Below are 20,524 nucleotides of genomic sequence, written 5' to 3'. Positions count from 1 at the left end.
AAACGTCTTGATTTTGCATCCATTAGGTCATTTGATGTATTTTCAAATTAATACTTGATATTCTTTACAATTTAAACCAATTAGTAACTTAACCATGATTTATTATCATCAAAACCTGATTAGGAAAACCCTTGCGCTCACAAAATGGAATATGTTATATTATATTAATATTTAATTTGTGAAATGAATAAAAAATAATATAAAATATATATTATTTTCAATATTTAATATAAACATTATATCACATTCAAATGTTTTTTATTTAAAAAATGAAAATTTTTGTTATATTTAACAATATTCATGATTAGAACGTTTAAATTTTACAAATATTTTTTTATCTATCATGTTATTTAATATATAAAAATAATTTATGTATCACATATTAATATTATTTTATAAATACTTTTTTTAGTTTTTATTTTTTAATCATAAATTTAATTTATAATAAAAAAATATTTTATAAAATGAGTACATTAAAAAATAAAAAATTGATAAAAAATAATTTTTTGATACTTGAAATATTTATCTCATATATTAACATAAAATTAATGAATAAAAAATAGTAAATAATATATCTCATCACTTATCTCTTATCTCATTTTTGAATATATAATTTATTCGATTCCATCACCAATCAAACATGGAATAAGATATAATATTTCATCTCTTATTTTATCACATATTATATCCCACCAATAAAAAACATGACGTAAGATATGTTTGATTAATACAAAACATTTGGAAAAGGAAAAAAAGTACGAAAATTTTAATTTAATTTATTCTTTTGTTTAGTTTTATCATGAAAATATATGAAATAAACTTAAATATAACTAAAATTGTTTAAAACTTATTTATTTTCATTTTAAAATTATTTAATATTTATACAAAAGAGTTAAATAAGTAAATTCAATTTAATCCGATCTTTATCTAACTTGAATTTGATAATAATATAGTCAATTGGGCCAAATTGAGTTTGACTCCATGAGTCAGTTCCGTCGTCTGTCCCACGCGCTTCAAAACGCGGTCTAATAAAAAAAACCGCAACCAATCTCTCCCTAGTCCCTTCGAACCCATCAGAGTATTCCTTCCTTTTCCAATCTCCCCGTTGTTTAACCAGTCTCACAAATCCTAACCCTAGCCCTAATCGTCAACCTCGCGAGCCTTTCTTCTTCAGAACGGCATAATCAATTCTAAATATTCAATCTTTATTTCATCTGCGATTTCGGAACCAATTCCAAACCTGAAACTAGCCCTAACCCTAACCCTAAGTTCAATCTCTTGCCCTTTCTTGAATTTCTGAACCCTAATTCAGTTTTCCAACATGCTTCTATCTCCGGGCCACTCTCCTCGGCACCTTTCTTCGCCTTCGCCTTCTCTCTCAGAGAAGCCTCAGCAAAACCGTAATTCTTCTTCTGTTTTAAACGTTTCTGCGAACCCTAGGAAGGAAGTAACAGTTCTCGATGAGGATACGTACGTGGCCGCAATCGAGAAGATCGTTGAGCGCGACTTCTTCCCCGACATTCCGAAGCTTCGCGACCGCCTCGAGTGGCTGGAGGCTGTTAGGTCCGGTGACCCTCTTCGAATTCGTGATGTTCAGTTGAAGATCAGGGATCGGCGGGGCCGGAAGGCGTTGAACTGCGCGGAAACGGAGAGGAACAGATCGCGAACACCTGGTTCGACTTTTACTAGAACTTTTACTCCTTTTGAATTGGATAAAACTCCTGATGTTTCGAATAGAGAGTCGTCTGTTGCTGGGGAGAGTGCAGATGATGATTCTGAGGCTTTGCCGTTATCCCTCGATCAGTTTTTCAGGAGGTATACTAGTGAGGATAATGAGAGTTTTTCGAAAATTTTGGAGAAGGCTAATAGGAAGAGGAAGGAGAGGTATGAGTTTTTGACGGAGGGTGAAAAGGAGGATGTGAAATTGATCGAGGATGTGAAGAGGGATCGGATTACAGACGGGTATGGGACTTCGGATCAGCCGCCGAGTACTTTGGATGGGTGGAAATATACAGCAAAGAATTTGTTGATGTATCATCCTGCTGACCGAGGTGAGGCCCCATTGACCGAGGAGGAACGGGCAGAGAGGCTTAACGGTTTGACAAAGGAAGTTAACCTCACAAACACTAGGTTTCATGGTAAATTGATGGATTCTAGGCCGAAAGATGAGGATACTGTTGCAGTATTGTATACCCCCATTCCAGGTGCTACTCCTGTACCATTATCATTGTCAGAGAGGGAAGGGGATAAGTCTAAGAAGTATGATTTAGAGGATTTGAGGAAGACGCCGAATCCATTTTATGTGGAATCTAGAAAGAGAGCAGATAATGGGTATAGTTATGTGAAAACGCCCTCACCTGCACCAGGTGTGGATGAATCACCATTCATTACATGGGGAGAAATAGAAGGGACGCCATTGAGGCTGGAGCCCGAGGACACACCAATTGGTATTGGCGGTAGTGGTGATGGTCCCCATTTTAAGATTCCATGTCCTCCTTCTAGAGATTTGAAGGCACATTCATTGTCAAGGGAGGCTGCTCGGAAATTGAGGGAGAGGTCTAAGATGTTTCAGAAGCCACCATTGCCATCGCCAGTTCGAGGGGGAAGTGCAAGTCCAAGTGTAAGAACGCTTTCTCATGCAGCCCAGAAGTTTGTGAGGAATGCAATTGCCAAGTCATCATGCTCAGTTGATGAATCCCTTCGTGCTAGTTACCGAGGTGCAAGCCCTGGTATCAGTACTCCAAAAAGTGGAAGGAGTATGTCGAGGTTCGGAAGAGATGGGAGCACAAGTACCAGGTCACCCTCTGTAAGAGAGGGTTCTAATCCTCCTTGGTGATATGAATTTCCTTTTTATAGTTTCATTGGTCTTAGCAATGCTGCTGTATGTACGTGAGGGCTAGAACAAAGCCTTGCTGTTTTTTCTGTATACTTCACAATGCTTATGTTTTATTTTTGGGAAATTGAATGAAATGCAGAAAATATCCAATGTTCCATTTGAAGTTTCTTATGCTGGTCCTTGAAGTGTCTCTTCAAATTAGTAGTTCTGCCTGTATGGATGAGTTTCTTTCCTTCCTACTCATCTAATGTAAAATGAGATTGCAGAACTCAAATTCTAATTCTTTTGGATATCTATGTGGTGGATACTTTTATAGGTGTAAAATCAACATTTTTTTATTTGCATGGTTCTAGATCTATTGATTCATTCATCCATTTATGATCTGAGTAATTTAGGGGTGCTTTCATCTATGCCATTGTTTTAATGTCTCCAATACGATAGTCTGGTTACACTTGTTGGTAACATTCTTGGTGGGAAAGTTAAATTAGTTTTAATATACCAATTTGTTATCTTTACAATTTTACCACTGCACAGTCAGTCTTAAAAGTTATGGTTGCTGGGGTTGTCACTGCACAGTTTATGAACCTTTTGCATGTATCTTTACTGGTTCACTTCATTGTTCTTTGTGTCCTGCAAGCTGAGGTTTATCAGACTCTTAGTCCTCTTTCTTTGTTTGCATTATCTCTCCTTTTGGTGAGAGGTTGGATTGCTGTAGCATCAGAAATTCTAGTTTCAATAAGTGGAATGGTTCTTCCCCAAAATTGGGATTTTGATATAAGTTACAAGAGGAGGTAATTCCATAATGGTTGCTTGAAATCCTTCTTACTAGTAGTATGCTTGGCACTTTAATCTCTCTTATTAAATCTGGAAGGAGAAGAAGTTCAGGAAGATTCTATGTTGGTTAACAATTTCATTGAACAAAATTCTGGGGCCAAAATTTTAATGTGGATGGCATTTAGTGGAATCTTTTGTTTACTCAACAGGGACCCAGGTCTATGGGGTATATTTGCATGGTTCTTTAGGTCTTCATCTGTGTTCTTCCAGTGGTCTTATGGCCCCAGATATAGCTGTTCTTAAGATACCCTTCACAATTGATCAACCATATCATTGTGTAATAGTTCAGTTGTGCTAGATACATAAAACCATTTCATTTTCTCAATAGTTTAGTTGTGCTAGGTGTATTGAGTTGAACTCAGCGAAATCCTGCTCCTCATTTTTTAAACTGGTGCCTGGTTTACACTTCCCCTATAACCAATTTTGGTGCATGGCTTGTTACATTTGTAGAAGAATTTGGAATAGGTTTTATTACCTGGTCACTGTTTTATAACTTCTTAGTTAATGTATCGATTTCTGACCTAGCTGAGGCATCTAGAGTTCAGCTGCAGGTGAGCGTGTCATTGAAGTTTCCCTCAATGATCCTTCACATGCATTCACATGGCTTACCTTTAAGACTTTTGGCAGGAGCCCACTTAAAGTCTCATCCATGTTCCTCCTGAGTTCTAGTGAATAGTTAAAGCAATGACTCATTCTGATTTAAAGCTCCTGGTAAGAGTCATACACCGGTCCTACATTTTTCCGCCCTGGTGTGATTCCTAATTTCCTAAAGCTGTAAAGGGTGCCTACTAGATTGTTTGAACAGCAAAACCATGTAGAAGAGGTTTTCCAGATTCAGGGCATGCTGGAGGTGACCCATATCCAGTGGATCTCACCCTGCTCTATCCAGACATTTAATTCCCAGGCACAACCCAATGCTACACCTTTAGATGTGGAATGATCCGTTTATGTTGCCATGGCTGTTGCCAAACCCATTTTGTGTTATTTCATTTGCTTCTCTACTGCTCCTAGGACCATGTTCAGTGACCAAATACAGATAGTTCATAGTTAAAGTTAATGCTTGTCGGCAATATGTTCGACAGCCAGAAGTTTTTCCATCACCCAGAGCTTTGAGTACGACTTGATATCTTCTCCATGAAGCACCCCAGACTGTCGCCATGTGAAATGTTTCTGTACCTGAATTTTCTTTCTGTGTGTTGTTTGTTAACTGTCTCCATTCACTTTGTTAGCAATTTTTACTGAGTTGGAAGCCACTTTTATCACATTTATGCCATGAATATCTTTATGGGTGTGATTGGATTCAGGGCACGGGTGTTTGATGAACTCTTCGAAATTATTGAGGCTCATTTAGTGTGGTTCCCTTCTTGTGGGTCTCTCTTCCTTTTTCTCAACAAGCCTAGATGCAACCACCCCCTGTATTTTGATGTTGCGTGATTCAACTATATCTTGTTGACCCTTTTCATTTGATTGATCAGATCTTTTGTTGCTCTTACCTGGCTGCCATTGATTGACTGGTTTTCAAGTATCTTTCGAAGCTAGAAAAAGCAGTCAGCCATTGATGGCTTCACAAGATTCTAAAGACCCACCTCAAAAATATCTCTATTTTTTGGGAATCTGTGGCTTTTTATTTTTACTTTTTTTTGGAACTTAATATGAGGGTTAGCTTTGGATTCCAAAAAAGAAAATATAAATGAAAAGGAGAAGAAATAAATAATAGATTTAAAATTAATAAATTATTTTTATATAACCTTTGATATAAATATTAAATAATTTAAAAATATATAAATTTTTTAATAATTTTAATTTAACTTGTTTCCGATAAATAGAATATTTTTTTGATTATTTATTTACTTATTTAAATAAAATATCTGAACATAAGTAAAAGGTTTTTATAAGACTCAATAGAGGACTAAAATAGTGTGTAAAACATGATGAAAAATTAATTCCATTTTTTAATAATAATAAATAATAAAAAATGGATTAGTGAAGGAATTTTAATTTCCTAATTTTCATAGTTCTGAAATTTTGCTACCACTCATTCTATAACAAGTGCTTTATTTCCATCCAAACGACGCCGTTTCAAGGGCAACATACTTCCGATTTAACCGCAACGCGGCAATCCGCCAATCCGCCAATATAAATATAGCTGCCAAAGCGCCGCCTTTGGCATTCCACGCTTTCGCCGTAGAACACATTCGGGAAGCGGTTTCCGTGTTCTGTTTTCTCCTTTCAAAACACTTTTTGGAAACGCTTTTCGGAAACATTTTCTTTTCCCTTTCTTCCTCTTCCATTCAATTCGCAGAGATAAAATGGAGAAAGCATGGTGGAGTCTGGTTCGTGCTTCTGAGAATAACTCGTAATCTCAAGGTAATCTCTTTTGTTTAACCTGCATCGTTGATTGGAGGTTTGGATGCAGCATTATCCGAGCTTCAATTTGAGCCGTTTCTCCTCATCTTTGGCTCCGATTTGCTCATTTGAATCTCCGTGTTGTCGTTTTGAGTTGTGGTTCTTTTTTGAGTGCGAGTTTTTGTTGTTTTCTCTGAATTACATTGAAATTTTTGATATTTGGAGCTCGAGTTTCGGTTTTAGGTGGTTTTCTTTGCACTTCGATGCAGGTCTGAATATTGAAAACATACGTTTTGATCTGAGCTTTAGTTATGTTATCTTTGTTGTGTTATCATTAGGATTTTTATTTTTATTTTATTTGGATCATTTCTTATGTATGTTGCCTTTTTCTTAGTTTAAGTTGATGGAGGTTCTGACAATTGAAATTTTTGTTTGGATTTAGAATTTGCAAGTCTCTCCTCTTCTTGCTGTTGCTAGTTGTAACTGATGAAGATGTTGTTTCAGCCTCTGAATTTGAGATTCTAAGTTTGGATTGGTTCTCTTGGACGTCACAAGTCTCAACTGGAAAACTGGATATTTTAAACTAGGCAGAATCAAAGGGCTACAACTTGTGTTAGAACCATTTGTCAGACCTTCAGTGTGTGTTAGCTTTATTGATTGCTTTGAGTCAATTAAGTCTGTCACAGCATCTTCTGAACAGTAATCTTTAAGATGCCGAAACTTCTCATGAATTTTTCATTTTTCAATCATATTGGAATCTTGATAGTTTAAACCATAGATTTGAATTTGTTACATCCCTCTGTCTTCCTTGATCATGCCATTTTATCATATTAGTTTGAATTTTCTGTACCATTTTTCTGCTTGGAGTACATCTCATGAAGTTTTTATTTTTCAATCAAATTGAAATTTGCTAGTGTAGTCCCTTTAAATTTAGTATGACCAGAGTGTTTTTATTTTCTTCTCAAGTGTCATTTGATTAATTTGAATTTCTTGTACAGTAATCAGAATTGTGTTCCATTTATAGGCAATTGTTTCCAGCACGGGAGATTGGATCTTGACTTGTCAAACAGGCTGCGTTGATTTCTGGCTTTTGTCAGTGAATAGTATTTCTTCGTCATCTTCAAAGATGCCATCGGCAAGTCTCAATTCATCTGATCATGACACAGAACCATTTGTTGAGGTTGATCCCACTGGTCGATATGGCCGGTACAGTGACCTGCTGGGTCATGGTGCAGTGAAGAAGGTTTATCGGGCATTTGATCAGGAGGAAGGCATTGAGGTTGCTTGGAATCAGGTCCAGTTGAGGAATTTCAGTGAAGATAAGTCAATGGTTGACCGACTTCACTCAGAGGTTAAGCTGCTGAGCACATTGAAGAATGAGAGCATAATTGTGTTGTACAGTGTTTGGAAGGACAATGAACATAACACATTGAACTTCATCACTGAGGTATGCACATCGGGGAATCTGAGGGATTATAGGAAGAGGCATCGCCATGTGTCCATTAAAGCCTTGAAAAAATGGTCAAGGCAAGTACTTAAGGGTTTGGAGTATCTCCATACTCACGACCCTTGCATCATTCACCGAGATCTCAACTGCAGTAACATCTTTATCAATGGAAACATCGGTCAGGTATATACTTTTTGCCCAATTTCATGAGTTTTTATTCCTCTTTTTTCCTGCCTGAATTCCTTATGATTTTTGTTGAACTTTTTGCTTTTGTTTGGATAAATGTGTTTCTCCCTTTTGCTTCTCCAAGCTTACATGACTGTTCTAGTACCATAAATTTTTTTTTTTTTTTTTTTTTGTGGAGCCATGGATTCATTTTCTGTTAAAGGTATCTTATAATTTGATCCCTAAGTGGCTGTTTCAACTGGTAGGGTTTCAACTGAGACACTTTGGTTGAGGTGTAGAAAATGAATGATAGGATAGAAATAAAAAATTTATTAGGTTACTTTTGTTTCAATTAAAAATATTTTTTGGGGTATTTCCTTGAAGTGAAGGGGGCAAATCTTGGCATAAGATATTTTTCCTCATAGCTGATTGTAGAAACACCATAAATTTTCCCATGCTTCAAACAGATCATGGTTTCATCAAGGTGGAATTCAAAGAAACAAAAAAGAAAAAATTCCCATAATTTTTTTTCTGGTTGTTTTCTCTCTCTGAAGCTAATTAGAAAGACATGATAAACTTATTCCAACTTCATGATAAACATCCATAAAGAACAATGGAGTCCTACGATCCATTTGATCATGCTCCATTTCTCTCTTTTAAATTCTGAGAAGCAATTGGGAGATCTTGTTTCTTGTTCAAAAAACTTTTTAGGAACTAATTAGCTGTTGAACTGTTGAATCAAAGAGTGTCTAAGTTGACAGAATTTCAAATTCTCAGTTTGGTTTTCTTGGTCCTTATGGTTTTCAGACTTTGACTATTTCATTTGCTCCATAGGTGAAAATTGGTGATCTGGGGTTGGCAGCCATTGTGGGGAAGAACCACTTAGCACATTCAGTACTGGGAACACCAGAGTACATGGCGCCAGAGCTGTACGAGGAGGATTACACTGAGATGGTGGACATCTACTCATTTGGAATGTGCTTGCTGGAGATGGTCACAATGGAGATTCCTTACAGTGAGTGCGACAACATTGCCAAGATATACAAAAAGGTGACAAGCGGAGTAGGGCCCTTAGCCATGAACAAGGTGTCAGACCCAGAAGTGAAGTTCTTCATTGAGAAATGCATAGCCCAGCCAAGGGCAAGACCTTCAGCCTCTGAGCTCCTCAATGACCCTTTCTTCTCTGAACTCAATGATGGAGATGCTACCATCATTGATGGACAAGCTATCCAGTGAAGTATCTCAACCTAAAAAGTTCCAAAAGGTAATCCTTTCTCCATCCTTCTTTCAGATGGAAATATATCCCAAAGAAATTAATGAAACCAATCATTTCTCCACCCCTCCTAATATCCCATATCCCATGTATCCAGTTCAGTTGTTGCATATCTGTAATTGGTTTCTAACAATAATCAATTCCACAAGTAGAAATTATCCAAAGTGAATTCAATGTAGACAGTAGATATTATCACTTCACTTCAGTGATCCTCCATCTGGGCTTCATCTTCATTATTCTTTTTCTAGCTTCATCTTTGTGTGCCTAGATCTCCATCAAAAATAGCAATGATAAATGTCAAGTTGTGCAGTTAATATGAAGCCCCTTTGCAAGTTGGGATGAAAATTAATGCTCCATTTTGCCTGAAGGGGACAACTTGCTCAATTTTTACATCATAGGAACATTTTGACTGCAAGCAATAATCCATTTAGGGTCATATGATTGGCTTTTCAGAAGTCATTTTTTTTTATTTATTATTATCATTGAATGGTGAAGAGTTTTTGGGTTTGAAAAAATGATCAATATAAAGCGTTAATATAAAAGGTGAGTATTCAGTACTGAATCATGTCCTTATTGAATCTTATTCTCATTTGAATACAAAGTCACGGTACCTCTTTGGTATTATATAATTTTTTTTTAATATAAAATCAATAATAATTTGCTTTTAATTTGTTTGAAATTATAACTTCAACCAAACAATCAAGAGGGTTCTTATGAAAAGTTGAGAATCTATCTCAAAAAATTATTGGAAAAAAAAAGGGTAAATTATAAAAAATAGGTATAATGAAAGAAGGATCAAAAATCAAAAATTAAAAAGAAAAAAAAAAAGGAAAGAAAAAAAAAAAAAAAGGTTAGCATGGATATGAAGCACCAAAAGAATATAAAAAATGCACAAAGTTGAAGTGATGGAGAATGAGAATTCGGTGGAAGCAAGCAAAGCCAAAAGTCCCCACTCCAAAGCGCCCGAATTTTCAGAAGCCGTGCCGTCTTGGGTGAGCGCTTGCTTATAAAAAAAAAATCTTAAAAATAAAAAATAAAAAGCAAACAAAGCTTCATCTTCACTTCATCTCCCACGACTTGTCTTGTATTTAATTTGTTTTTTTAGTAATATTTTTCACATTTCTCTTTTCCCATTTTCCAAGCCTTTCCTTTTCTCAATGTCACTCTTTCTACACCAAACTTTTCAACTGCTTACCCACGCCCACAATCCATGCCTTCTTTTACGTGAATTTTGACTACAAATCCATGAAAAACTGTCGGTGACATTCAAGTTTTCGATCAAATTCTTTTCTTTTTTTTTCCTTTTTTATGCTATTTAGTTTGATATTAATTATAACTCTTAGTAAGAAGTGTTGCAAAATAAATTCATACTTAGGATCCCATTTTAATAATGAATAATGTTTTTTAAAATTTACAAAAAAAACCTTTACAAAATATTTATACAACTCAAATCTCATTTATTTATACTAAAATCTCATTTGTTTGTACTATATATAAATCTTGTTTTCTTATATATTAGAGCGTGTTTGATAATGATTTTAAAAAATATTTCTAATATTCCTAAAAGTTCATTTAATAGTGCTTTTTAAAAATATTTTTAACCTTAAAAATACTTTAAAACGTTTTTAAGGTATCAAAAAAAAAAAAAAAAAAGTGTTTAACAGTATTTTAAAAAACACTATTAAAAATTTAGAAAAACAATACAAGTATATTTTAGAGAAATACTTAGGAGGTGTTTATTTGTAATAAATTTGTTTAGTTTATTATAATATTTTCTTTTTATAATAAATATCCTTCTTAATAATTTACTATTATTAAAAATCATTTTTATACTTATACTATATATTATCAAAAACACTATTAAAATCACTTTTTCAAATTCTCATCAAAGCGTTTTTTATAAAAGTGTTATAGAAGAAAACAATTCATTTAAAAATAATATCAAACAAACTCTAATACTTGAAAGATAAAAATAAAACTAAATATTTCTTAAAATCATTATCGAACCCACTCTTAATCTCATATATTCATTTCATCATTCAAATTTCACCGTTCATTTCTAATCACCCAAATATAAAATTTCATAGATACTAATTTGATACCTTATAAGGTAAATTGGTAAATATAAGATCATGATGAATTATTATAGATCAAATTTGGGTTTTTTTTTAAATAAAATAAAATGAGTTTCACTTCAATTCTAATCAACATGAACTAAAATAATTTGAGGAATATTTTCTGGAATTTTAATTTATTTTTGTTGTTATAAATACTGTACTAGTGGAAAAAGCCTGGCATACAAGAATCACATGAAAGAGAGTTTGAAGAGCTCACCATTTTCAAATGTCCGAGGCGAAGAAAATTTGCATCAGAATTCAACTTCTCGACAGTCGAGAACGTTTTTGAAGCCTTAAAATGTGGATTTTTAGGCAACTCGTGTGCATTTGACTAATCACTAGAAAAATACTGCACTTGTATTCTCAAACCACCTCTGCTTTCTCCTTCATTCTCTTCAATTCCCACTGGTTTTTCGGTTTCTAGAACCCCTTCTACTCCTCGCATCGATCCCTGAACCGGGTTTCGACCATTTATGAGCATGAAAAGATGGAGAAATGAATTCAAAAGCTTGGGTTGAGCTTCACCTTTTTAGTAACTCTAGTCTTTTGAGTTCTTTCCATGAGCTATAGCTATGGAAGTTGCAAGCCCAAAATGTAGTTCAGTGGCCTCAAGTCCTTTCTCTTCTCCAAATGTTAGTGCCCTGCTCAAGATTAAGATCATTTCATGGTGAGTGGACTGGTTCTAAGGGTCGTTTAATGTGTTGCTTGGCAAGCCTTAAAATAGATTCACATACCTGGTTTTTTCTGTGGATGTTTTTGCAGGAGCCAGGAGACTGGTCTGCCAGTGTCGGTCTGCGTTCGGGTTGGAAACAGGGCCTTCAATCTGCATAAGGTAAGATGGCCATGGATTCTGAATAAAAGATTTGAACTAAATGCTTTAGGAATCGATGCTACCGTGAGTTGAATCATTGGACTTACATTCTAGTTCTCATCTGTTTTTTGATTTGCAGTGCCCATTGTTTTCGAAGAGTGGATACTTCAAGAAGAGACTGAAAGAATCAAGTGAGCTTGAGCTGCCACAAGACTTCCCTGGAGGGCCTGAAACCTTTGAGATGATTGCTCTGTTCATGTATGGTTCATCCACATTGATCGATCCGTTTAATGTTGTAGCCCTGAGATGTGCAGCAGAGTTCCTAGAAATGACAGAAGATCACTGCATTGGGAACTTGTGTGAGCGATTTGATCTCTATTTAAACCAAGTGGTCTTGCAAAGTTGGGATGACACCTTGATTGTTCTCCAAAAGTGCCAGAAACTGCTTCCCTGGTCTGAGGAGCTGCTGATTGTTAGCCGCTGCATTGAGTCTCTTGCTTTCATGGCCTGCATGGAAATTCTTGATCCAGAGAGGAGACGGGACCAGCCAGTAATTACAGTGGAGGCTTTGGCTAATCAAACTTGGAGCAGTGGAACAGTGAAGGAGATTGCCATCCAGGATCTGTGGATAAAAGATCTCATCGCCCTGCCATTCCAATTCTTCAAAAGGATAATTGGGTCCTTGAGAAGGCAAGGAATGAAAGAAAAATATGTGAGCCCCATAATCGTTTTCTATGCAAGCAAATGGGTGCTCTCCAAGAAGACACGCCAGTTCTGGGAGAACTCTGGAGGGAAGAACAAGGACAAGGACAAGGACAATGACATTAATAACAAAGTTTCCATCATCCTACAAGGGGTTCTTGATCTGCTGCCCATGGGAGAAAAGGCTAGCAGGGTGATTCCTGTTGGATTTTATTTTGCATTGCTTTCTAGATCTCTTGAAGTTGGTTTAAGAAGCGACAATAAGGTAAAGCTACAAGATCAGATCGTACCTCTCTTACACTTGGCACAAGTGGAAGATCTTCTCCTTCCAAGATGTGGAACAGACTCCATTTCTTCCAGCATAGAGCTAGCTACAATGGAGAGGATATTTTCAAATTATGTTTCGGCTAACATGGATGCAAAGCATACTCCATCAGTAAACAACTGCATTGTTGCAGAACTATGGGATGTATATCTTTCTCTAGTAGCTCCTGATCCAAACATGGGGCCTAAAAGGTTCATGTATCTCATTGAAATTGTACTAGTATCTAGCAGACAGACCCATGATCACCTCTACAGAGCAATGAACGCCTTCTTACATGTAAGTTTTCACAAACTTCATACCTCTAGATCCAATGCAGCTTTGCTCAAGTTCAGAATCTCTTATCTGTAAGTGGCAATTTTCTGTTCTTGCAGGCACACCCAAATATATCCCAAGAAGAGAAAGGAATGGTGTGCAAGTACCTCGACTGCCAGAAACTATCACAAGAGGTATGCATTGAAGCAGTGCAAAATGAGTTGATGCCGCTGCGCTTGATTGTCCAGGCACTTTTCCTTCAGCAAATGAACACGCACCAAGCCTTCAAAGAATGCTCAGACTCATTTAGGTATGCACATTGTGGAGAATTCTCTGGGAGCCTCTCAAGCTCGAGGTATCCAAATTCCAAAAGCCAGAATCTGGGAGAGAGCCCATATATGGATGGGGAACCAGGCAGTAGACCCTTGAGCTTCTTGCTACAGAAGGATCCTGTAATGCAGAGATCTGAGTTGTCAAAGAAGGATTATGAATCCACAAGCTTCAGGATTCAGAACCTTGAACAAGAACTCATGTCATTGAAGAGAAACCTTCAGTGGCAGAGCATGTCAAAGAAAACAGAACAACTTTCAAACAAATCACAGAGCTTGAAATCATATGGTTTGGATGGAAAAACACTGAGTAAGAAGAGGAACACACTTGGGCAAGCGACTGGTTGCATTGGTGCTGTGAATTTTGCTTCCCAGAGAAAGTATGCCAGTAGGCTCCTGAAGGTCTTTAGGAGGATAACCCTGTTTGGAAGAGGAAAATCAAAGAGAAAGCCAGGTGCCCCTGGCCTATGGCCCAAGTCAATGTAGCAGAATAGCCAAGGACTGAATAAATATTCCTACCTCAAATTTATTCATGTGAACAAAACACAGATAGGCAACTTATGCCTCGACCTGTGAAGACTTTATTTCAGTCACTGAAAACAGAGTATATAACAACATATATGCAAAGAAATATGAATGTACAACCATGCACACAACAGCATGAATGTATATTTGAAGGCATTTGCAATCATGACAGCACGCATCAGTGTATGTGCATATATGGGAAAGCATTAAAAGATAGTGAAATCTATGGAAAGAAGCTCTAGGTTATGTTTTTCCCACATACACCAGTTGAATGATGTCGTGGATGCTAAATGTGAAAAGTGGCCATTAACACCAACACTAGCTAGGCAGAGGCCAGAGTTGCTTCAACCCAAGGCTACAAAAATAATTCCCCACAAATGTAAATCAAACCCTTAACACTACAATGGGTATGTGATGATAACTGATAAGTTCCTGTACATTTAAGTGTTTCATCATCTTTCATGTAACCACACAAGACATAGTCGCCAAACTATCAAATCACCCTGTTTGTAAACACAAGATCGGACTTTGTAAGAACTAGCCAAATAAGAGTAGATATAACTTTGCTAATGAATTCCAAGAATTGATGGCAGAATCAATATACAATAAATGGATCCCCCATTCTTTTGGCCAAAACAATTTGCTCCTCAACTTTTCTCTCCTTGAATTATCAAGTGTTTAAAACTTTGCAGAGCAGTTTTACATCATATGAAGTCTTAATTCACTGTGATTCAGTTTGCCTCAGTCTAAAATCATCTTTTGCAGACATAAAAGAAGGTACTTAAGTGCCAACGACAATAAATCTCCATAGACATCATTCTATTCACAGAACAAGTATACAATATATAACTTCGTAAGAAACCATAGTAGATCCAAGTTCAGCATATTGTACAGATAACTGATGAAAACTATCACCAGCCCAAGAAGCTAGGCTGTAAACAAGCAGGAGATGATATTTGTGATCATCCATCACACAGGAAAACAGTGAAAAACTGAAAATATATATATATATATATTGTAAAAATAGCATTCCCTATTAGATAAATGCAGCTGCCTCCGGATGTGGGTCACTCTGAACTTTATCTTTACGAGACTCCAGGGCATTCCTTGCAGCTTCAATAACTGCTTGTCCATTGACATAGTGCTGGCGACAGACAGGCATGTAGATGTCAGCACCACCAATAAGTTCTGTCTGCATCTCTTCAATCTTCCTCAAAGTAAAGAAAGCCCGTTTGCCACAGAGTTCACATCGAGCTGTCAACTTTGTTACGGAATCAGCTAGGGGTATTACGTCAAGCACTGAACCAAAGCTCCTCCTGCCAACAAAGGTATCCTTTCCCATAAACAAGTTATAATATCCAAAGGGTTGAACAAAGAAAGAATATTGAGTACTAGGTAACAGGCACGAAGCAGTACAAAAACAAAATACACAACAATTGCAGAGCAATGTAAACCTAATCAAATAATTTGTTAGCAGCAGCACCTCAAGTAGTCACCATCCAAGCCAGCAACAATTACAGTTTTCCCATCATGGTCAGCGACCTCACAGCAAAAATCATAAAGGTCTTCAAAGAATTGAGCTTCATCAATACCAATCACCTCCAGCTGTAAAGATGTTCCGAAAATCATAATTAACAAACAATATACAAAAACAAACGCTGTGTGCAGCAAACTATGAACACTTACTATAACAATATGATAAACCATAAATCACAGCCAAAAGATACTCTGCAGTACTTCATATTGTTCTCCTAGATTACCGTACATGAACAGTATACCACAAATAACCCTCTGATTGAACTGCAGAAATCAAGGATCTGGACATGAAAGCCAAGTGCATATTATGCAAAATTTGGGCCCAACATTTTACATATAAAATGTATAGAAAATAAACCCATTACCCAAGCTACTTCCTTATCAAATGAATCTTCATTCAAAGTTCATACCCAATGTTGGGTCCTGACAATTGGGTTAAAGACTTAGTATTTGTTGTTGATAAATCTTTTTTCCCATAAATCCACAAACATTATGACAGAAAAGATTTAGTGAATTAGTGATTAAAGTGATCCAGTACACAGTTCGTACTGATATTCAAACAGAACAGAAAAGCGACCCAGTATAAATTCAAATACCCAACAACAAATACCTTTTCATAAGCCTCGGCCCCAAATTTCTGCCTAAACGATGACAGATCGGGCAAAGCCCAGCATGGAAATTTCACTCCATCATGTGTCACAATCGAATCTGTCGCATATCTCGTATCCTTGCTTGATTTTATCATAGCCACATTTCTACACAAAATTGAAAGGAAAAAAGAAAAAGAAACCAAAGAAAAACAATAACTTTTTAAGTTCTTCGCACAATTCAATTTTAATTCCAATTCAAACAAACTGTAATATGTCTCAAAATTTATGCACCATATGACCATTCATGACCTCGAATTCACATCAAATGCCAGAAAGTTAAATTCTTGAACATAAGCTTGAACTGTTAAACCATAAAACCCATTCTAAATCTACGGAATTTAAGAAAAAAGCACCCTCAACTTTTCGTTAAAATTACAAATAACCACCAAAAGAAGCCAATACCTGCCATTATTGCTTTCTGATTTGATCCGACGGAGGAGTGCGGTGGTTTTTCCAGCAAACATAGGGCCAACGATGACGTGAACCTCGCCCAGAGCGCGATGGATCGACCCAACTCCACCGGTGGAGGTAAGTGAAATTGGGGATTTGAAGGAAGACATCGAGGACACCAAACCAGGGCCTTAGAGAGATGAGAATTTTGGAATTTTGATGGGAATTGGGGAAAGGATTTGAGTTGTGAGAAACACTGAAACACTGGATTCGAGGGTTTAGACGAGGATTGTATATGTAGATGTAGAATTGTGCAGTGGAAGTTTGAACTTTGAAGGTTTTACCTTTTGGGTTTGAATGCTTTCAAAGTTTGGAGGGAAATCCAGAGGTTTTTTCAAGGGTTTTGAGTTTTGGAGGGAAATCTAAAGAGAGAAAAGGATGGGAGATGGGTGGGCAAAGGGCCCACGAGAGCGCTAAATATATAAATATTATAAATTTTGATATTTTATTTTATGAATTTTTTTTTTTCATTTTATATGTTTTAAAAAATTAATTAAATTATTTTATATTTAATTATATATGTAATTGGTCAATACAATACTAACCCAAGTTTTAACATCATATAAGGCTTTTAGATTTCCATGATTAAAAAGTGTCTTGACCTAAAGAATTTGACACCCTTCAATAATCTTCTTTTTCACAAAAATTAATAAAAAATAATATTAGCATTCGGTGCATATAATAAAGTTGAAGAATATAATGTTTTGTTCGAGAATTGACACCCTTCAATAATCTTCTTTTTCACGAAAATTAATAAAAAATAATATTAGCATTTGAAATCACGACATATAATGAAGTTGAAGAAGATAATGTTTAGTTCGATAATTGTTTCGAAAATAGTTTTATGATATTTAATAGAAAAAAGTTTATTTGGAACTTAAAATATATTTAACTTATTTTTAATATTTTTAAATATATTTTAAAAATAAATTTTGTGTGTTAGTATTTTATTTTTAATTATTATATATGTTTATATAATTATTTTTTTAAACAATCAAAAAACAAGTGAAAATAATTAAAAATAATAAAAAATATTTATAAAAGCACCATGTTTTTTGTTTGTTAGAATATAAAACTAAAAATAGTTTTTTTTTTTTTTTGGTTATTATGGCATGTTTGGTAATTGTTTTTAAATTTCATTTTTAAAAATTGTTTTTGAAACTGTTCTATGATATTTTATAAAATAAAAATCTGTTTAGAAACTTAAAATATTTTTAATATGTTTTTAATATTTGTAAATATATTTTAAAAAATAAATTTTATATTTAATATTTTATTTTTAATCATTCTACATATTTGTATAATTATTTTTTAAAATAACCCTAAAAAAAGTGAAAATTAAAATATGTTATCGAAAAACACTCTATTTTCTTTTTATAGGAACAAAAAACAGAAAATAATTTTTTATTGTGAAACGTGTTTTCCTGTTCTTTTATTTTTGGAAAAAAAACTATTTTAAAAAATAATTATCAAATAGAAGCTTAGACGTGTTTTCTAATTTTTTTTATTTTAAAAAATAAAAAATTGTTTTAAAAAACAATCATCAAACAAATCAAATTTTCTCATTATTTTCTAAGTAGGTTTTGTTAAAACAAAAAATAAAAAGGAAAAATAGGCTGATATATGAAGAGATTTGAATAGAGCAATCAAAGTCGTCGTACTATAAATTGCAATTACAAGTAAGCTAGCAATAATTATTACAACAACGACTATTCTCTCTCGCCCCTTTATCTCCCTCTTGATTTGAAGTGGAAAATGAGAAATCAAGGAAATGAAATATGAAATGGGCACGAAGGTGGGACGTGGGAGAGATGAAGATAAAAGAAGACGAGATTAACGTTAAGCTTTATTTTTTGAATGGATGTGAGTGGAAATGGAAAGGGATAATTATGTAATTTTACATAAATGATGGAGTTGGAAAGGAAAACAAGAAAAATTTTGAGATTCCAAGACAATTCCCATAACAACAATGTTATGATACATGATTTTAACTTATAATATTCTTCTCATGTTTCCGCACCCATCATTTAACGATTAAATAAATTAATAATGGTTTTCGAAAATAATTTTTTAAAACTATTATTTGATTTTATAAAATAAAAGTCTGTTTGGAAACTAAAATATTTTTAATAATTTTAAATATATTTTTATATCTAATATTTTATTTTTAATTATTTTACATCTTTGTATAATTATTTTTTTAAAAACTAAAATATGTTATTTGAAAATATTTTATTTTCTGTTTTTAATAATAGAAAATAGAAAACAGTTTTTGATTGTTAAACGTATTTTCTATATTTTTTTATTTTGAATAACAAAAAACTGTTTTAAACAACAGTTCCCAAACATACCCTCAAACATTATTCTAAGTATAAATCATTAATTCAATTTTTTTACTTACGATGTACCTTTTATGATATACAATATTCTAAAATGATGATGTAAATGTATTAAATTCTTACACCATATAAGAAAGGTAAAATAATGTAAAACTTTTGTACATCGTTAGGTAATTCGGAAAAAAATTTATAATATCATAAAAATATCGTATCTTCATCTTAAATATTGAAGGTTTAAAAACCAATCTTAATCATTAAATTTTATCTATCAGATTGATTTTAACCATATTCCGAGCCCGGAAATTGAGGTATGTTATCTTTATTATACTGTCCAATGATGAAAAGACGAAAAAATTATACGATTAAGATTAAGGGGAGATAAGAATTCGACCTACATTATTATATTGCATGTGATGTATTTGGCCGTTTCACCAACCCCAACTATTGGAAGGTTGCAGAGGCCGACCACGTAACCCACTAACACTAAGGGCATAGACTATTGTTGAAATGACGAAAATGCCCATCCCAATCATAATTTAGATGCCCTTTTCTGTTAAGAGTGGAAGGGTATTATGGGTAAATTTGTATTATAAGCCAGCTAGCCAGTGGAAAGACCAAAGTACTTTTCGTGGGAAGCACGAAGAAAGATGCTTAATTGCTACAACTCATTCCAAAGTCCAAATAAATTTACCTACTTTTATACTCAATCTAAAAATGGAAAAAAAAAACTCCAAATATGAAGAAAAATACATAAAAAAATATAAAAAATAAAAAATTTATGGGGCATGTTTTTAATGGGAGAATTGAGGAAATGAGATTTTTTGGAAGTATTTTCATTCTCCATAATAAATACAATTATATTTGATTGGAAATGTATTTGACATAAATTTTTATTTTCTTTTATTTGAAATAATTATTGCTTGGATTTTATTTTTTCCTTTCAAGAGAAGGAGAAATTCTAGAAAAAAAATGAATTTTATTTTTCCTTTTTCCTAATTCATTTTTAGTAAATTTTAGCGATTATAATGATACCAACACCCGTGTTGTTGAAAAATGACAAAAATTATAATTATAAAAATAGGATTTTGGGCAAAGAGGAATGATATTTTAGTAGGTAAATTAACATTTTAGATGACGTGAGAATCATCATACCCCAAAAAATAGATTGTTATGTGTTTTATTTGGCTTTCAAGTTCCCGTTTTGAAAAATTAATAATAACAATTTACCCAAAATACCGTAAAAAATCATAAAATTTTAAAACCTGAGAATTAAGGTTATGATTGTTTTGCATAAATTTGAAAAACCCTAATATGGGATATCAGAGTATATAACTTATGAAGTGCAGCTTGATTTATTTATTTTTTATTATTATTATTAAAAATATAAAATATATATTTATTGGTAAATTTTGAAAATATTGTACCATGCCTTCCATTAGGGGAGATCCATAAGATAATGTCAACTTAATTAGGAGAAAATAATGTTCATAAGAGTAGGTGGTGTTGGTGAGGCCTAAAAAATTGCTCATATGGTCAAGGGCTACACAAACACTATGGAATTATATACAAGAAAGGCTTAAATAAATG

At 34.2% G+C, this 20,524-nt stretch overlaps 4 protein-coding genes and 1 long non-coding RNA gene across 8 annotated transcripts; 3 read left to right on the top strand and 2 right to left on the bottom strand.

Annotated features, from left to right (window-relative positions):
* The first annotated feature begins 988 nt into the window (after positions 1–988).
* LOC100251152 (uncharacterized) lies at positions 989–2,999 on the top strand. The gene has a single exon (XM_002272667.4). The coding sequence runs from the start codon at positions 1,322–1,324 to the stop codon at positions 2,834–2,836; it is 1,515 nt and encodes a 504-aa protein (XP_002272703.1). The 5' UTR covers positions 989–1,321; the 3' UTR covers positions 2,837–2,999.
* A 2,296-nt stretch (positions 3,000–5,295) lies between these two features.
* LOC100259620 (probable serine/threonine-protein kinase WNK11) lies at positions 5,296–9,101 on the top strand. Of its 4 annotated transcripts, none has more exons than XM_002270732.5 (3): positions 5,296–6,037; positions 7,041–7,646; positions 8,463–9,101. In XM_002270732.5, exons 2-3 carry the CDS (start codon positions 7,143–7,145, stop codon positions 8,862–8,864), a joined length of 906 nt encoding a protein of 301 aa, XP_002270768.2. In that variant the 5' UTR covers positions 5,296–6,037; positions 7,041–7,142; the 3' UTR covers positions 8,865–9,101. The 4 variants fall into 4 exon arrangements, with proteins under 4 accessions (XP_002270768.2, XP_010657424.1, XP_010657422.1 ...); XM_010659122.3 differs by having other exon boundaries at positions 5,793–6,037; positions 7,087–7,646; XM_010659120.3 differs by having other exon boundaries at positions 5,809–6,037; positions 7,022–7,646.
* A 2,044-nt stretch (positions 9,102–11,145) lies between these two features.
* Positions 11,146–12,014, bottom strand: LOC104880918 (uncharacterized). Its single transcript, XR_787015.3, has 4 exons — positions 11,937–12,014; positions 11,753–11,841; positions 11,544–11,659; positions 11,146–11,469 (listed from the first exon to the last, which is right to left on the bottom strand). It is a non-coding gene; the product is annotated as an uncharacterized LOC104880918 (long non-coding RNA).
* On the top strand, positions 11,591–14,156 carry LOC100254502 (BTB/POZ domain-containing protein At5g48130). Its single transcript, XM_002270766.5, has 4 exons — positions 11,591–11,685; positions 11,781–11,850; positions 11,969–13,132; positions 13,228–14,156. Exons 1-4 carry the CDS (start codon positions 11,591–11,593, stop codon positions 13,921–13,923), a joined length of 2,025 nt encoding a protein of 674 aa, XP_002270802.2. The 3' UTR covers positions 13,924–14,156.
* A 587-nt stretch (positions 14,157–14,743) lies between these two features.
* LOC100852993 (thymidine kinase) lies at positions 14,744–16,982 on the bottom strand. Its single transcript, XM_003633300.4, has 4 exons — positions 16,551–16,982; positions 16,109–16,253; positions 15,446–15,567; positions 14,744–15,278 (listed from the first exon to the last, which is right to left on the bottom strand). Exons 1-4 carry the CDS (start codon positions 16,706–16,708, stop codon positions 14,999–15,001), a joined length of 705 nt encoding a protein of 234 aa, XP_003633348.1. The 5' UTR covers positions 16,709–16,982; the 3' UTR covers positions 14,744–14,998.
* Positions 16,983–20,524: the final 3,542 nt, after the last annotated feature.

The sequence above is a fragment of the Vitis vinifera genome, chromosome 12 (genome assembly GCF_030704535.1).
Source record: "Vitis vinifera cultivar Pinot Noir 40024 chromosome 12, ASM3070453v1".
NCBI classification, from domain to species: domain Eukaryota; kingdom Viridiplantae; phylum Streptophyta; class Magnoliopsida; order Vitales; family Vitaceae; genus Vitis; species Vitis vinifera.
Note: the sequence above shows the minus strand (reverse complement) of the source record. Positions and strands in the feature narration are given on the sequence as shown.